The 19,425-nt window shown below is 34.4% G+C and overlaps 1 protein-coding gene across 21 annotated transcripts in view; it reads left to right on the top strand.

The window, feature by feature from the left end:
- Window positions 1-19,425, top strand: part of PICALM (phosphatidylinositol binding clathrin assembly protein) — a 109,039-nt gene that overhangs the window by 74,977 nt on the left and 14,637 nt on the right. For 3 of the 21 annotated variants that reach the window (XM_049713448.1, XM_049713442.1, XM_049713446.1), the window contains 8 exons: window positions 1,688-1,837; window positions 5,241-5,321; window positions 11,121-11,228; window positions 12,778-12,909; window positions 13,002-13,032; window positions 13,213-13,312; window positions 16,684-16,707; window positions 18,097-18,156. In XM_049713448.1, the coding sequence (XP_049569405.1) occupies window positions 1,688-1,837; window positions 5,241-5,321; window positions 11,121-11,228; window positions 12,778-12,909; window positions 13,002-13,032; window positions 13,213-13,312; window positions 16,684-16,707; window positions 18,097-18,156 (686 nt within the window). The remainder of the gene's footprint in view (window positions 1-1,687; window positions 1,838-5,240; window positions 5,322-11,120; window positions 11,229-12,777; window positions 12,910-13,001; window positions 13,033-13,212; window positions 13,313-16,683; window positions 16,708-18,096; window positions 18,157-19,425) is intronic. The other 18 variants (XM_049713445.1, XM_049713447.1, XM_033431882.2 and 15 more) reach the window with 11 other exon arrangements.

The raw sequence follows: 19,425 nt of genomic DNA, 5'->3' as shown, positions 1-19,425 counted from the left end.
TAGGATGTTTCATATAATAGGAAATGATTGATGTTAAGTGCTTAGGTAAAAAGTGTCAATCAATAGAATAGCAGATAACTAGTAACTTTTTCCAAACATGTCTTTTCTCATGAACCTAATAGATCTGTTGTAGAAATATGTGTACTCTTTTTGAATGACTTCTCTCATGACTTCTTTTGCATGGAAAACCAGAGAGAAGTTTTGTGTTACTTGTCCAACAAAGTATGATGTACTTTAAAAACTCCATGCCTCTATCAAATATTTAAAAGTAGTACTTTCAACCAAACTGGTCAACTCTAAACTTAACGCAAATCCTTTCTTATACAAGAAGGAGTTAGAGCGGTCATCATTACATTTTTATTTTAGTACAAAAAAATGAATCTTGTTTTTGACTATTTTCTGCTTTTTATTTCTGAATTATTTTTTCTGACTCTCTTCCCCCATTGTTCCATTTATTGAGAAGTGGAGGGGTGGGAAAGATGTTTAACATGATCATTTGAGTTAGAATAGTACATCAGTGAGTTTTGATGTTTGTAGGACTTCATACAATGACCTCAATATTATCTTGATATTTTTCTTTTTAAAGTTGCAGTTGCAGGATTTGTGGAACACTAGCTTTGAATTTATTGACTTTAAGGATAAAGTGTGCCTATATTGTTTTGCAGAAGCTGATCCTTAGGCCATTGCTTCCTTATTGTTTTGTCATACAGTCTTAGAGTAAAATACAGTGCTTAATACTGTATTCTTAAGTAAGGACCACAAACTAGACTAGAAGAGGCAAGAACAGGTGCTGGTTGGAAGTACAGGAGTATCTTTTCATTTTTAATTGTGTTATAAGAGAAAAAATTATGACACTATATTTTCGCTGCTCTTTATTTTTTCTTCTCCCCATTAACTTAAGGTATGATGAATGGCTTTCAGTCATTACAGTGACAGTTACCTTGAATGAGGTATAGGTATAGTAAATATGTGATTCTAAATTTGATAATAAAGTACATATTTGGTACCATTCTAGTAGGGAACAATACTTTTGTTATTCCTTCCAAATCATTTAGGCTTTAAAACTCATAGCTAGGCCTTCAAAGCTAATCCCAGTCTACTGGGATGGCCAGTCTTTTGTCTCTGTTCTTAATTTTTCTAAAATTCCTTTCCCATCATTAGACCTTTTCTTCGTCTTTATTATTTTGTTTCCTACATCTGAACCCATACAAGAGTTTATATTCACATGTTAGAAACCCCTAATTCCCTTTGGCTTTTGAAATACTGCTTATTCCACATTTGAATTATTTATATCAAATTATGTGAGTAAACATAGATATGCCACCAGAACTGATACACTCCCACCTTGGGTGGGGAACACGGTTCAGGGTAGATGGCTCTTTTATAGAAACATTTTTGTTCTTACTTATCTTCTTTTTTAACTACATGACTGTTGGCTTTCTGATGTAAAGCAGATCTAGCCTTCGTATGCTACTGTTGTTATGGACACACAAGTATTTTTTTCTGAGGGTTCATTTTAAAATATGTTAAATGCATTTCTTCTATCTTGGTGATTAGATTTGATCATTTGCATTTAGATTAATAATAATATAGCTACTACTTTTCACTTTGCATCTTTTGACTGATTACAATACTAATTAATTTACTTCCTCTCTTCATTTTGCTATAATGCACTTGGACTGCACAGATCCTTTCTCTGCTACTGTAGATGCTGTTGATGATGCCATTCCAAGCTTAAATCCTTTCCTCACAAAAAGTAGTGGTGATGTTCACCCTCCCATTTCTTCAGATGTATCCACTTTTACTACTAGGACACCTACTCATGAAATGTTTGTTGGTAAAGTACCATTTAACCTTTCTTTCCAATTAATGTTTATACTGCCTAAGTATTTTTTTTAACGTATCCATTATTTTTAAAGCACTGCAATAATTACTTTGTATTTTAATAATAAATTTTTAAGTAAACTAAATAGCAATAATGTAGTGAGATTTTTTACACCAGTATCCCTAATTTTATTTAATGCAAGTTTTTAGGAAAGAAAATTTCCTTTGAAATTGGACTTTGTTTTGTTCTCTATCATACTGTAGCATCACATGCTACATCCTGTTTATTAGTTCAGAGAGGTGGTTATTAGAGTTGATTGAAGGCGTAACATCTCTTAAACTTAGTTACGTATTTATGTGTGCTTATATTTTCCCCTCTTTGCTTGAGAAAGAGGGTGATTATCACTCTTAGTAGCTTTCTGAATCTTCCTTTTTTCTCTGTTTTTAATTTCAAATAATGGTACAACTTTATATTGTCTAAAACCCACTATACCCTCTGTCCAATCTTAAGGGTCTCATTTCATTGTTAGCCTGGGGTGAAAAGTAGAAAATGAAAAGCAACTTGACTGAATAGGCTTAATTGTGGTCTAAAAATCTGTAAAAAGGCAAAATTTCATACCAAAGTTGTACAAGGAAGAATAAGTTTTTAAGTACATACTAAACTGAAATAAATGTTTTTGAATCCTACTAAAAAGATGCTAAACCCCCTTAAAAGATGATGAAAACTGCTTTTATTCAAAGAAACAACGTAAGGTGACACAAATTTAAATCTTTGATTAAAGCAGCATGCAGAAAGTCATCTGTGTACCCTAGGTAGATCATGTGGCCATATTCTGTTAGATATATCTGAGAGAGGGGAGGATGGAAGGTGACTAGAAAGCAGTAGTTGGAGATATGAGAAAGTTTCAAGGCACGTGCTCCAGTTATACAACTAGTCTAATAGTTCTAAAGTGTAATATTTGGTTGCAATAATTCCTTTATTGTAGTACATTTAAAAATTATATAAAAAGTAATTGAAACTAAATTATACATTTTGTTGCTCTAGAAATTTGTCAAATGGAGTGCCTTTTTGCTTGGTAATAAGGGGTAACTAGAGTTATCTTTGGAGTGTTCTGTTGGGGTGGTGGTTTTTTAGGTTTATCTTTTCTTCGTATTTACTGAATATGAATAGTCTGTATGTTGTAAATATGGCTGTTTGTATCTTTTTAAGTCAGTTGCCTTAATTTGGGGATATGAAACAGATACGTCTTTGCTTTGGGACTATATATTTAGATCTTTTAGGTCAGAGCAGTGCATGGGCTTCAGGATGTCACATCTGTATCCCCTGAAGGGGGACAGAATGGAGGACAGTAACCTTAAGTGCTGAAGGTTGTAGGTATTTCACATATAAACAAGAACAGAGTAAAAATATATAAAAGTCATGTGAGAGAGTTAATTATTATTTTGACTTTTCAAGGAAAAAAGCCTGTAATAAGAGGAATATCCTAGAAATGTCATATTCCTAATGTTTTTTAAGTTTAAGGCCTATGATTTGGGGCAAGAGGAAGACCAGAAAGCAAAGCGGATTAGTAAAGTTGATGGCTATATACTCCAAGGTCAGTCGGTCCATTTGAAAATTAAAATCATAGAATTGGTGATTTAGAGTTTGCAAAAACCTGCAGAGAATGTTTGGTCCAGCTCAACTCTCACAGTAGTAAGAGAACATTATTACCATTTTATGGATGCATCACCTGAGTCCTAGAAAAGTTAATCAAGATAACCCAGCTAGTGGGAGCAAAGCCTAAATCAGGAGACAGCAGCTTTGCTCTGCAGCGCTCTTTCCCTTATGGAAGTGCAGACTTTCATTTAAACCCTTATCTTCCTCTTTCTGATGGAGAATAATACAAATGAAAGTATGAAGTATACTTTAAAAAAAAAAATCACATCTGCTAAGTTTTGTCATTAGAGGAAAAAAACTTGTTAAATACTTTTCTTTTTTAATGAAAATGAGTGCAGAAGGGGAAATTAAAAACCACTGATGTCAAACCATTAGGCATTAGTCTAGAATAGGGGTCAGCAAACTTTTTCTTGAAAGGTCAGATTGTAAATATTTTTGGCTTGTGAGCCACACGATCTCTTTCGCAGCTGCTCAACTTTGACATTATAGCGTGAAAGCAGCTGTAGACAAGACATAAACACATGAGCTTGGCTGTGTTCCAGTAAAACTTTATTTACAAAGATAAGCCGCTGTAGTTTGTTGATGCCTGTCCTAGAAGAGGCTTTTTAATAAGTCTTTCAATGCAAGTTGAAAGTTCCTGAGAAGTAGAGTTGTGTAATAAAAATTCCAATACTTTCTTACTCAGAGTAGTAAGAGCATGAGAGGACCACCCAAGGTGTGCCATTCCTGGCACTGTATAGTCTAATTAGCCACTAGCCACATGTCATCATTTAAAGGTTAATTAAAATTAAATGTTAAATAAAATTAAAATTTTACTTCCTCACTTGTACTAGCCACATTTCCGTTCTTCAGTGGCACATGTGCCTAGTGGCTACCATAATGTACCATATGCACATATCTGCATATTGTGTGGATTTATAAAACATTTCTGTTATTAGAAAGCTCTGTTGGATAGTGCTCTAGAACAGTGGTCAGGAAACTTCTGGTGTAAGGAACCAGATAGTAAATGCTTTAGGTTTTTATAGGATGCATAAAATCTTTGAGTCGTCATCTTTTCTTTTTTCTTTCTTTTTTTTTTTTTAAACAACCCTTTCAAAAGGTAAAAACCATTTTTAGCTCACATGGGCATATAAAATAGGCCCCAGGCTGTAGTTTGCCAACCCCTGCTCTATAGGATTAAGAACAACCAAGAACAATCAGAGTTAGGTATGTAGATACCTTCCAACCCTTCCAGGAGAGGACCTTGATTTGATGATATGATTCTCAGTGTACTTTGTAGCTTGTCCTCATTAAAGCTGTAAGAATACTGAAATTTGTAAGTCAAGGGGAGTGGGTTGTGGTCTCAGCCTTACCATGTTTGTGACCTTGTCTAGGCCTGCTTCCTCATCTGCAAAAGAAGACATTAGAAGACATGTTGGTATTGACTAAAAAGCCAACTGGTTCATATTTCTTTATCTAAAGAAATGCAGTACTGGTTATTTTTAAAAATTTGTTGTGAATATTATTTATATATATTTTTTAAATATAGTACTTACAATGGAGGCTTAAGTGCTTTTTTTTTAGTAAGTTGTAATTTGAAGAACACCAATGGCTTGGACTCCTCTGTTTTTTCTTTTGTTTTGTTTGTTTTTATTTGTTTCTGTTTGTTTTTAATTACTCCATTCCACTCTTAACTGTTCCTCCTCACTTTCTCACTTTTCTCTTTCTCTTTTTTCTTTTTTTCCTGTCCTTTCTTTTCCCCCCTTATATGCCTTGTCAGATTCTTTTTGTGGTACTCAAGCTTATCGTAATACTACCCTTATGTGCCATGAGCCTTCTACTGTAGCTGGTTTATTTGGAGGTAGGTAACAATAATCTCTAAAATTTATCAGTTTATTTATGCAAGAGGGGTTTCTTTTTGTTGTTTTCCTTAAAATGAGTTGGTAAGAAAAAAAATACTTGGTTTTGAAGAACAGGTAGTTTTTTGCTTAATTTTGTTTTCCTTGATTAAACACGATTGTTTTATGAATGGATGCCTGTCATCTTCCTGATTTTATTCATTCTCAAAACTTTCAAATTTTCAGAAGAGTTTATAATATTTTAATATTACAAGCTTATGGAATTTAAAGCTCTGTGTATAGATCTTAGTGATAGAATGGCAGATAATTTTGATTTGAACAGTTGTGGCACAGGTGAAGGGAGATTATACTGGAAAGAAGTATACTTTTCCAGCGCTATGCAAAGGCCATAGAAATGGGAAGTAGTTTCCAGGGAGGTGTAACCAATTTGATCTGTATCTTTCCAAATATATTCTGTCTAGACCAGTGCAGTAGCAATAAGACCTCAAAATCCAGCTGAATTTTTTTGTGTATAGGAGTTGTTACCTTAGTTAAGTTGGCATTAAAAAGTAGGTTTGACACAACTGAAGAACTGAGGTTCTTGACTGGCAGTAAGAATTAGACATGGTTAAAAGTGTTTAAAAATGGAATTGTTGAGGGCATTTAACAGAAAGAAAATGTTTGGAATACGGTGAACTTGGGTGTGAATTCCAGTTACACTCCTTTACCTGTGTGACTTTAAGCAAGTATTTAACCTTTCTAAGACTATGAAAATTGGGATAATAATGTCTTGCAGGATTGTTAATGAGGTGTACATATATGCCTGTATAACATCTAGCACAATGCCTGACACAGAAGTATCATTAAAACTACTTGCATTGGGAACTTATCTTGTGGGGACTTCCCAGGTGGTCCAGTGGTTAAGACTCTGCGCTCCCACTGCAGGGGCAAGGGTTCAGTCCCTGATTGGGGAACTAAAATCCCACATGCCGCAGGGCGAGGCCAAAAAAAAAAGCAATTATCTTGTGTATGCAGATCATTTCATACTTGGAGTATACTTCTTACCTAAATTATTTAATCATCAGATATAATCTTGAAAACTCATTGTTTTTGTATTGCTGATAGATTTTTAAATTGCCAAGGGCTATTTATTTTTTAGCCCAGTATTCGCTATTTCAAAGCTCAAGAAGTTCATAAAACTTGAAGAGTCCTGATAGATATAATTATTATAGCTATAATAATAAAAACTAATTTTCCTACCTACTAATTTATATAAGATGAAATACTCAGGATAAACCAAAAACCCTTAATAGATTCTGGAATCAAACAAATTGGGGTTTAAGTCTTGATTCTGCCACTTACTAATTATTTTACCTTGGATAAGTTGTTTAATCTCTTAGTTTCCTCATCTGTAAAATGAGGATAATAATAACTGTCTCATAGTGTTATTGTGTGGTTTAAATAATAACCTATCTATAAAGCCCTTGCATAATGTTTAATAAATAGTAGCAGTAATTTTCTCAAAAAAGAATGAGGCCTATTTATTACAGAACTACCATCAAAATCTATTAAACAACCCAGCCAATTTTTCTCAAAGGTGTTTGGATTGCCTTTCTGTCCCAAAAGCGTTTTCATCTTGTACCTTTCCGTCACCTTACTATTGTCCTCTCAAGATTTGCCCTGTAGTACAGTGGTTTCTAAATGTTAATCTGTGAACTGGAGCTGTTCAGTGACAGAGTTTTCATTGGGCTTTGTGAAATGAAAGGCAGTTCAATGTAGTGATTATTTCATAAAATTAACCTTAACTTTGATAGCCTATTCATCTTTTTTGGGGGCGGTCCCTAAATCTGCTCTTTTGAAATGGTGATATTAATTCTGTAACTTTGCTTTAAGTAACTTTTAAAAATTGAAGGTTGACAATCTAATCAGCTATTATAATTTATTAAGAATTTCCCTTTTAGAAAACTGGACAGGTACATGTAAAAGAATGAAATTAGAACACTCCCTAACACCATACACAAAAATAAGCTCAAAATGGATTAAAGACCTAAATATAAGGCCAGAAACTATCAAACTCTTAGAGGAAAACATAGGCAGAACACTCTATGACATAAATCACAGCAAGATTCTTTCTGACCCACCCCCTAGAGTAATGGAAATAAAAACAAAAATAAACAAATGGGACCTAATGAAACTTCAAAGCTTTTGCACAGCAAAGGAAACCATAAACAAGACCGAAAGACAACCCTCAGAATGGGAGAAAATATTTGCAAATGAAGCAACCGACAAAGGATTAATCTCCCAAATTTACAAGCAGCTCATGCAGCTCAACAACAAAAAAACAAACAACCCAATCCAAAAATGGGCAGAAGACCTAAATAGACATTTCTCCAAAGAAGATATACAGACTGCCAACAAACACATGAAAGAATGCTCAACATCATTAATCATTAGAGAAATGCAAATCAAAACTACAATGAGATATCATCTCGCACCAGTCAGAATGGCCATCATCAAAAAATCTAGAAACAATAAATGCTGGAGAGGGTGTGGAGAAAAGGGAACCCTCTTGCACTGCTGGTGGGAATGTGAATTGGTTCAGCCACTATGGAGAACAGTATGGAGGTTCCTTAAAAAACTACAAATAGAACTACCATATGACCCAGCAATCCCACTACTGGGCATATACCCTGAGAAAACCGAAATTCAAAAAGAGTCATGTACCAAAATGTTCATCGCAGCTCTATTTACAATAGCCCGGAGATGGAAACAACCTAAGTGCCCGTCATCGGATGAATGGATAAAGAAGATGTGGCACATATATACAATGGAATATTACTCAGCCATAAAAAGAAACGAAATTGAGCTATTTGTAATGAGGTGGATAGACCTAGAGTCTGTCATACAGAGTGAAGTAAGTCAGAAAGAGAAAGACAAATACAGTATGCTAACACATATATATGGAATTTAAGAAAAAAAAAATGTCATGAAGAACCTAGGGGTAAGGCAGGAATAAAGACGCAGACCTCCTAGAGAACGGACTTGAGGTTATGGGGAGGGGGAAGGGTGAGCTGTGATGGGGCGAGAGAGAGTCATGGACATATACACACTAACAAACGTAGTAAGATAGATAGATAGTGGGAAGCAGCCGCATGGCACAGGGATATTGGCTCGGTGCTTTGTGACAGCCTGGAGGGGTGGGATAGGGAGGGTGGGAGGGAGGGAGACGCAAGAGGGAAGAGATATGGGAACATATGTATATGTATAACTGATTCACTTTGTTATAAAGCAGAAACTAACACACCATTGTAAAGTAATTATACCCCAATAAAGATGTTAAAAAAAAAAAAAAAAGAAATCACTTAAATATCACTTCTAGGAATCTGTCCCACAGAAATCCACAAGACTCCTTAAGAATATCTATACATAGTTTACATAAATTTGTTTTTAAATATATGTTCTATATTTTATGGTTTCTGTGGTTTTAATTTTTACATAATTATTATATGTATATATATTATATATATAGGAGAGATTACTGCTGCTATAGAAGAAAACTTTTGACTTTTAATATTCAAATTTCATCCAGTGTCTAATAAAATTCTTTTTTCTTAAAAAAAAAAAAAAAGAATTTCCCTTTTAGTTTATTCTTCTGCTATGTAGAAGCTTTTAAAATTTGAGGTACTAGCTCTGGATTACTTTATATCTTTTCATAGCTTTTATACTTTTAGGCAGTAATATAATTTCACAGATTGGTACCCCTAGGGACCTCAGGAGATGGCTCCTCTCTTTACAGAAAGTAATGAAGTTGTTTTTGTGTTATTATAAAGGATAGGCTCATCTCTGATATCAATCAAATTCTAGAAAGAATTTGGGACAAGATAGCAAGGGAAAAGAGAAATTGGAATGCCATCCTACTTTATAAATTATTGTTCCCTGTGTTTTCTAAAGTTTAATGATATCATAGCTCAGATATTATTTCCAGGATGATTTAAAGAATGCTATGTGTGGTGGTTCAGCATGGGCATATAATTAAGCATGATAGATTTTTGTCTGTCTTGAGTAGATACATCTGTTCTTTTTGTAAGGAGTTAGGAGAAGAACCGTCAAGCCCATGGTATATTTCTTAAGCAGTTTGTACACTTCAAAGAGCTGTTAAATCAGTATATCTATAGAATTCTAGGAGCCTTTTGATGAATGGTCAGATTTATTTACTAACTTATTTTATGTTTTGATAGTGCTTGTATTCTCATTGTATGACCAGTGTCTTTGAGTTAAGGAAGGGTTAAATAATTATGGAATAAGATCAAATTTGTACGTTTAAAAAATGTGCCCTACAGAATATTCATACTATGATGTAAAATGCTACTTTTAAAGTAGTATCATTGATGTATACCAGCTTGTGTGGGTCATTGTTAATAATAAGTCATTGCTTTCTGGCTTCTCTGGCTTTGAGGACCTTCTTGAACTTCTCACCAAATCTTGTCCTACTTTTTGTTTTTCTTTAAGATCAGTCCTTTTAGTACAGCATTATTGTACTTCTTTATATCCTGGTGGTATACATTAAGAGTTCAAAGTGAGATTCTTATGGACTGAAAGTCCTTTAGCAGAAAGTTGGGACAGGAAGAGAGAGAGAGAGTCTATGTTCAGGGCTCAAAAGTTTAACTTCTCTTTAATGATATAGTTGTTAATCTTCTGATACCAGACTTTTTTTTTATTTTTAACATTCTGACTTTATAGAATTTAGAAATGGAAGAGAATTCCGGAGCCATTTATTACAGCCTTCCACAAAGCAAAAGAATTCCTTCTTTGTGATCCTTGCTAGGCTGTTCTCTACTTGGATATATACTCAGTGATTGAAAGCTCCCCAAGTCATGTGACAGCCCTAATGGTTTTAGATGATTTTAATTCTTCTTGTCAGCCTCTGGAAATTCAGAGCCTCACCTCACAAAATACAACCTCACACAATTGAAAATCTTAACGTTTAACTCAGCATTGTCTGGTTTCAGCAACGTGAGCTGGGTGTCTGTTGGCTTATTGCCACCACCATCAGTGTAACATGGACAGGAAAGAATAAATTTTCTGGTGTTTCAGAACAGTTAGGTAAATTAGTATATTTGATTATACATGTCAGCTCCACTTTAGGAAGTAGTTAAGTTGAAGCTAGAGGGTGGTTGGGTGTTGAAAATAGTCTGTTTTTTGTTTAATATTCAGAACACATCTGGACACAAGGGGGGGGCTCATAAGGATTAGTGGGTTATAACTTTCAGAATCCTGTCACTTCTCAAATTAACTTAAACCATATAGCTTTTGATTAACCATCGAAGGAAGGAAGGGAGAAAGGAAGGAAGGAGAGAGAAATATGGAAGGTGAGTAGGTAGAGGGAGAAAGACTCTTGGGGGATACTAAGTAGACTCGTATTTTTTTAAAGCACCACAGAATACTTATTTTATTCCCAAATGATCCCTTAAATTAAATTTGGCTTCATGCAAAATCCTAGAATTTTAGATGTGTTTGGTTTTTTAACATCAGCTTACAAGTTTAAGGTAAAAAATAAGCAAAAAATGTTATTTCTGTAATGAAACAAACTAGTAGTTCAACTTCACTTGCTCTTTTGTTAGTTTTCTTAGTGGGATGATTTTGTTTTGGAAAATGTAATCACAAGAGATGTGGTAGTCTAGGAAGCATTTTGCTTGAAGGGTTGGCTTTGTTTTTTGTTGTGGGAATTTACTGCTTTTTCCATTCTATTGTCATCATTATTAAAGAGCTGTAGATGTAGAGTTATTAAAGAATTGAGCTTTTTCCATTTTGGTTTTTCTTAGGATTCACTCCTTCTCCAGTTGCACAGCCACATCCTTCAGCTGGCCTTAATGTTGACTTTGAATCTGTGTTTGGAAATAAATCTACCAACGTTATTGTAGATTCTGGGGGTAAGAAAAAATTGCTTTATTAACATTACTATAATGTTCTAGTTTAGAGTCTGTGTAAGGACAGATAATGGTCCTTTTAACGTGTAAAGATGAAATTGGGGTAGCCAAAGAAGTGGTCCCTCTTCCCCCAGCCACTAGAAGAAAGCTTCAAGGGACTGTTGTTAGCCTTTACTCTTTTCTTAGTGGCAGTTTTGAATCTGGGTAGATTTTATTTCTCCCAGAGCTATTAAATAAGAGAGAAAAAAAGAGGTTTTACTCAGATTAGACTGCTAAATTGCTAGGGACTGTGTGTAGAATGCTGTACCTTTTACTCTAATTTTTACTTTTACTGAAATGAAATTGGCTTTTTTGAAAACTAGGAAAATATGACCTGTGGTACCTTGACTCGTTGAGGTAGTCTGTGTAATGAACAGCTAGAATAACTAAATATCAGAGTTGTGGGTTCAGGGGCTTTTTATTGCTTTATAGTATGCTTGTTTAGTCATCTTAAGAGAACTTTATAAAATCTGTAGAGCCAAGTTTCCATTTAACATCTTGGTAATTTCAAGTTTTGTAAAGATTGAGTTCCTGTAAAGTTGGCACCAAATTACATTCTTAATCATGGGGTGGTAAGTGTAGTAATTAAACTCAAGCCATTTAAAGAAATATATTGAGGTGTTGTTAATTTTATAATATACAATTAGTTATCATAAGTATACATACAAAAGTAAGAAGCAAACTTATAAAGAATGTGTATGAACTAGGAATTTATTTTTTTCTGTGCACTAGTAGGTTTATAATTACATTTTTTGATGCATTTGACTTTGTCCTCTTGAGTTTATCTTGCTGGGAAAAAGGATAAAGGAAATAGAAACCAATTGTTCATATTTTATAAACCCCTGTTTTTGGTGACTTTCTTTTTCATATTCTCTGGTATTCCTGGGTTGTGCCGTTCAGTCCTTTGGTGGTTTGTTGATTGGATCTGTTTCACCTTTTACCGTTTGGTAGAGAACCTTAAGGGATTTTATTTTATTTATTTTATTTTATTTTTAATTTTTAAACAGGGTTCTACTTTACTAGATAGTTTTATGCAGTTTGAGTGTAGTTTAACTATTTCTTGTGTATAATTTAGGCTAGCTGTTTTTAGACAGGAGAAGAGATAACCTAGTGGTTCATTTTCACTTGCTTCTAATATACTGTTTTACATATACCTTACATTCTCCACTTTGAAGAGTATTAAAAGGTCTATAAAATATTATTTCTTAAAAGGAACTTTTTTTCAAAGTTACAGAGATATATTTTTTACCTGTATTGCTTCAGGTATAAGTGAGTCTTCAGAAAATTTTGTCAGCTGAGGGGAAGGATTAATTCCATTCCCTTCTCTTTCACAGAGAAGGGATTTGAAATTGTGGATTTCTCCTTTTTCCACTTAAGAGCATTTATTAGTGCCCATTTACCTGGAGGACTTCTCCAGTAAACAAACAAGGAGAAAAGGCAGAGACCTCCTTTAGAAAGCTGTAGCACCATAAAGTTCCTTACAAATCCTATTTCGTCTGTTTGTAACTTTAAGGCTTTGATGAACTAGGTGGACTTCTCAAACCAACAGTGGCCTCTCAGAACCAGAGTCTTCCTGTTGCCAAACTCCCACCTAACAAGTTAGTATCTGATGACTTGGATTCATCCTTAGCCAACCTTGTTGGCAGTAAGTATTTTTTGTATTCTTTAATCTTTAAAATAAGTTGTTTTATAAAAATTAGTCTAGTTTTTAAATGCTTTCTTTTTCTCCTGTCCTAGATCTTGGCATTGGAAATGGAACCACTAAGAAGTGAGTGTTTTATTTGTATTCTTTCCCTATGTGCCATTTAGAGGTTGATTAGGCTTTCCTCTCAAGAAAGTATGTATAGAGATGTCATCTGCATCTTAAATGCTCTGTTCAATCTAAATGTGTAGTAAAGAAACTTCATAATTACACACACTTAATATTCTCACTCATATTTATTTAAAGTGATGTAAATTGGAGTCAGCCAGGTGAAAAGAAGCTAACTGGAGGATCTAACTGGCAACCGAAGGTTGCACCAACAACTGCTTGGAATGCTGCAACAATGGTGAGTTGGAAAAGCTCATTATATACTAACATGAATGATTTAGGTAAATGTGTAACATGAAAATGTTTTTTAAATAGTGATAAGGCATAAGTGGAAAGATTGTTACCAAGTTTTAGAAATATAAGTAATTTGTATTTCTTTTAAAGGAAGCTTGGTTGACTATGTTTGCCAGGTACATTTTAGTAGCTAACATTTATTTAAAGGTTACTTTGTGTCAGGCATGATTCTAACAAATAATATGTGGTTTTGTTTTATATAATCCTCAAATTTACCTTACACGGTAGTAACTATTATCCCAATTTTACAGATGAGGAAATGAAAACACAGGGTTATTAAGTAGTAAGCCCAGATCACAGAGATTGGGTGGGTTTTTAGAACCCAGGCAGCCTTACCTCAGAGCATATTTTCTTAATCACTATTCTCTACTGCTGGTTTCAAATCTATTATTTATCTATCTACAATAAATAAATAACCTTAACACTGAACCAATTGCTAGATTCACACACATACACGTGTTTCCCCCAACAGTGGCTCAGTGTTCACTAATGCAGGGGTCCCCAATGCCTGGGGCCACAGACCAGTATGGGTCCGCTGCCTGTTAGGAAACCGGGCCACACAGCAGGAGAGGTGAGTGGCTGGCAAGCGAGCAGAGTTTCATCTGCCGCTCCCCGTCGCTCGCACTACCGCCTGAGCCATTCTCTCCCTGCTCCTCCACCCGAGGAAAAATTGTGTTCCCTGAAACCCGTCCCTGGTGCCAGAAAGGTTGGGGACCGCTGCACTGATGGTGCAGTGTTCACTAATTCAGTGTTCTGGTGACTTTAAGAATGTAAGTGCAGCAAATAAGGAGAATCAACTATATAAATTATATGACAGTATTAACAAAAGCCAAGCAAGTATAGTTTTAATTGAGTATGCCTATACACATACACATCTCACATAGATTATAATCTTAAATCCCAAAACAAAAAAATTCATTCTAGTGGATTATATATTTTTTTATTTTACAAAAGAGAAAATGAGTGCCAGAGGTATTAAGTGACTTGCCTGAGGCATCCCCACTAATAGGTGCCTGAATTGAGAGACTCTTGCCCTATCCAACTGGTCCCAGAGCTTCTTGCAGTACACTACACTGTTCCCTACTTCTCCATCTTCTGGTCATCTTCATGTCAGAGCTGAAACAAGGCACAGCCCCTGTTTGACCTCAGCTGGGAATGAATGCATCCGGTTACAAATTTTTCACCACTTTGCGCACGTATGTGAATGACTTCAAAAGCACCACAAGTATTGATTTTAGGATTACAAATAAATTTCAGTGCATAGCAAATTTGCAAATACAGAATCCATGAGTAATGAAAATTAATTGTATATGATAATTAATGAGTTAGCATCTAGTACTGAAGAAGTTCTAATGGTTTTAATTAATATAAGGTATGGTCGTCCCAGAGTAGTTTTGTGGCCGTACCCCAATCCTTGGTCAGCTGCTGTTTTACCAATCCAGTAAGTCTCCCTGCATCGGAGAAAACCAATTTTTTTGTAGAAAAATTTGAAACATGCTTTCTTGCAACAGTGTGTGCTAATCAGCATTTGATTACACGAGCCACACATTGTATCCTTTCTGTTGTTGTTAGAGACCCCCATTATCCTTTTTTTTTTTAATTTTTTAATTTTTTTTATTGGAGTATAGTTGCTTTACAGTGTTGTGTTAGTTTCTGCCGTATAGCAAAGTGAATCAGCCACACGTATACATATATCCCCATTTGCCCACTTTTTTTTAATATACCTTCAGGGGTGTTCTTTTTTTAAATTTTTTTCATTTTATTTATTTATTTATTTTTTACATCCTTATTGGGTTATAATTGCTTTACAATGTTGTGTTAGTTTCTGCTGTACAACAAAGTGAATCAGCTATATGTATACCTATATCCCCTCCCTCCTGAGTCTCCCTCCCATCCTCCCATCCCACCCTCTAGGTCCTTACAAAGCACCAAGCTGATCTCCCCACATTATCCTTGTTATAGCTACTTTTTGTTATTAAATCTCTTCCAGAGTACTGTGCTGTTTTGCTGTTTCCTTGGGTTAATTGTATGTTAAAATTAATAGGGCTGAGCTAAAAATAGTGTGCTGTTAAAGTTTTACATGACATTAAAGAGTTTTATTAGTTTCAGTCTCCATTAATGGAAAATAATATTGAAATTTAGCCACCTTTTTAAATCAGTACTTTTTCTCTGGTAGTGGTCACTACCGTCACCAATAATAAAACCTTGCATTTAAATAGTTTACATTTTTACACACTCACACACTCACACACACACTATCCGGAGTCTGTAAATAGTGCACTCTTGGGGGAGTTTGAGCAGCTATTGTCCCAGCTGTAAGGATAAAGTTATGCAATTTTTTTTTTCCCTCAATTGCAAAGCAACTAGAAAGCAGATTTAAATTGAAATCCATCCTTTCTGACTCGCAATCAGTGTTTTTCCCACTCTAACACACCTCTCTGACTAGGGATGGCAGGAGGTTAGGTTAGTAGATGTTATAGCCTCAGGAGTGAATTATACATTGACAGTATATGAGGAATGATATAAATCCAAATGATATAAAAATACAATGAATATTTTCTTATTTTGTATGAAATTAGTATTAATCTGTATGAAGTATTAGAAGTTTGTGAATAGCACTTGACTTAAGATTGACTTTTAGCATTTAATAGGCATCTAACCATCTAGAATTTGTTGATAAGAAGCAATATCTATGGTGCTGTGTTGTATACGGTAAGGTATATCATCTCTTAAGGATTTTGGTAAAACATTTGTATGTATGTATTTTATAGAGGTTCTTTGTAATGACTAACATTAGGGCTGGTGATGTGATTCACTACTTAGATAAACTGCTGCTTTTGACATTTCTTTACATTTCTAACCTTTTTAATTAATCCTTAAACACTGTCAAGGTTTTTAAATTTTTTAACATTTTAACCATTCATTGATGTTTTATTAAAATATATAATGATGTTACACTACCAACTCTTTCTATTACTGTTTGCTTTTTTTCTGTGGTAGACATTATGCAATGCAACCCTGTTTATGGGATGCACTGTTGATGCTACTGATAGATTTTACGTTTTGATGACACTTGTAATCGATAAACTATTATGCAAGTAAGGTGATGATGCCAAAGACTAAATTTCCCGTGTCAACCTTGATAGTGTTTTAGTATAGATGTTCTTCCATTAGATACTGGAAATACAAGGGATTTTAAGTAGTTAATGAATGTTCATGTGAACTAAAATGCTCTCTATGTATTTTCTGTTGTGTAAGTACTTGTTCTAATCCAGTGTTATTGCATTATGTAATTGTTCTCCCTGGGAAAAACAGAATGGCATGCATTTTCCACAATACGTAAGTGACCAAAAACTAGCCTTTTTTGCAATAAATTGGCATGCTGTTAACCAATGCTGTAGCAGAATCTCATAACCTTCTAGCTATTACTTGTTTTCACATTCAGATTTTCAATGTGCCAAAAATTCTTCCTAGCATCTACTGATTTTGTGGGTTTGTTGCAGAATTGATTCTGATGGTGGCATGGGAAATACAAATTTTTTTTTCTTGCTTAATATTCTGCCATTTGCTGCCAGATGGCTGGGTGTCTGTGTCTGTATCTGTGCTGCCACTATGCACTTGATGACTTCTGAATGAAGGGAAATGTTGATTGTGGTAATGTTGAAAATAACAATTGCATGAAATCTTAACAGGCTTCTGCTGAACTTGGCAGTTTGTCTACTGCTCTCGCAGCTCTTGGTTTTTAAGTAGGGAGAGACCAATAAGTCCTACATGCTCACCCAAATACTAAACTTTTAACCGTTCACTTTAGTTATGCTTCATTTAACTTCTCCATGTGTATGTTCAAATTGCCATATAATTTGTTATTTTTCATGTTTTAGCAGTGTTATTGGTCTTTCACCTGTATTCAGCTTCTTCAGTTTTTATTATAAGATAACACACACAGGGAATGTTGTTAAGACAGCAGATATGTCTAAAATGATTCTGTGCTGAGATTGTCTATTTTGAGTTAAAGTGGGAGGAGGAAGGGACCTTAAACATCTTAGTGGTAGATGGCTCTTTTAGGACTTAAAGCATAAACAGACTTAAAAATGTATTGCTCTTCCAAATTGGTGCTTTGCAGAAGATAGTTTAAATAATTTATGAAATAAATTAGAAGGAATACTAGTATACATGCTCTATGTAAGAACTTGTGCTTCTTAGAAATAGTCATACTCCATAGTGGTTTGAAATCTTTGGAGTTATTTGAAAAGAGTGAATGAGGTCCTTAGAAACTAATTTTTTGGAAGATCAGATTGTTCATGGATTTGGGATCTTTACATTTTATTTTGCTCAAAAAATGAAGTACCTAGGAAAACATTCAGTAATGCTACTTTTCTAGGCAAACATTTTTTATGTTAGTGATAGACTTTAAATTTAGAACTTTGAGTATTTTTAAAAATCTGAATATTTTTAAAGCTTGTAAAAGCACAATGAAATCTTAGATCACTGTTGTATCTAACTTTAAATGGTATTTTTTCTTTCTGATAATTCTTCTTTTCCGCTAATTTCAAGACACTTTTTTTCATTGAGCTTTAATTGACACAATTATTAACGAACACAAATGTCATATTTAATCACAGCTGTCTTAGCAATTCTTTTTAGTGGAACTACAGCTATTAATTCCTTGAACTCCGTTGACATACATGAGTTATACTTCCTTGTTTATTTTTTCTTTCATCATGTCAGGCACCCCCTGTAATGGCCTATCCTGCTACTACACCAACAGGCATGATAGGATATGGAATCGTAAGTATTTTTCCCAACACAGCTTTTTGAAAATAGGTTGACTCACATTTAACATGAATTTATTTCGCAGCTTAACTGAAAAAAGAACTTAGTGCCACATATATCCTTAATGCCTAACACAGAACCTTGCACCATAGCATAGGTTTCATAAGTATTTCTAGAATAGTCATTATACAACAGATACTATTTATTAATGTTCACTGTATTTACTTGGCTTATTTTTCCTCTCATAAGTTTGTTAGGCATTTTATACTTCATTATGAACTCATTTAAACATTAATGTTAACTCCAAGTCTTCGTTGCTGTGATCTTACATTAATACCAGTGAGGTCTTATAACCTGAATACCACTCTAGAGGAAGGGGGGAATTAATATTTCTTGAATTGTGTAGGGGTAAATTTAGTTTAGTAAAGGCCACAGAAATTTTCCTATGACATGATTGGGATAGTACAGAAACAGTCCTTAAACCTTTAAGCTGCCCACAACCCACATTCTAGACTGCCCTTACTCTCCCAACTCTCTTAATACATAGACTCACATAAATAAGAAATGAAGGTAGTGGCTTCAGCCCACCACACACTTGGCGGAACTGTTGCTGTTGGGAGGCAGCACTGCATCCGTTGGTATTGCTACTGTGGCTGCTTCTGCTACTTCTTTATTTATTATACATCTGTAGCTCTTTTCCTGCATATGAAGGAGTTTCACAGCTTTTGGATTAGTAGTCATTACATTAAAAAGGTGTCTGCACAAAAAACTCAAAATGAATCTCACTACAAATAGGAGTCATCCTAAAAGGTTAAATAGAACTTGCAGAAAGGTAAGGTTTTAGAATATAGCATTTTAACCAAAATAATATGGTGGTCAGTGTGTACTTTATTTTGTCACTTACGTTAATTATATACCATGGAGTGGTAATTTTTAAAGAGATGGTTGGTTGAGATTTTCAATTATTTAAGAATGAACTAACCTCTTTGTGTGTAATTTAAGCCTCTTGGTTTTCCCTAAAAACGTCTGAAATAAAATGAAAGAACCATTGGGTTCTTTCAATTGGGAGTAAACTTCTTCAAACAATCAACTATTTTCCCTTGTGCTTATTTGCATAATGGCATAAGAACTTGATTTGATACACAAAGGCAGTTTTCTTTGAAATGTCTTAGCCATTTTATAGTTTCAAGTTTCCCATGTCTAAAGCTGGCAAATCTGGAAATTTTTTTGGTCTAAATTATTTTGTCTGTTTATCGTAGTTTGAATTTTGCAACTCATGTAGAA

The sequence above is a fragment of the Orcinus orca genome, chromosome 8, assembly GCF_937001465.1.
Source record: "Orcinus orca chromosome 8, mOrcOrc1.1, whole genome shotgun sequence".
Classification (NCBI taxonomy): Eukaryota; Metazoa; Chordata; class Mammalia; order Artiodactyla; family Delphinidae; genus Orcinus; species Orcinus orca.
This window is presented reverse-complemented; position numbering and strand designations above follow the sequence as displayed.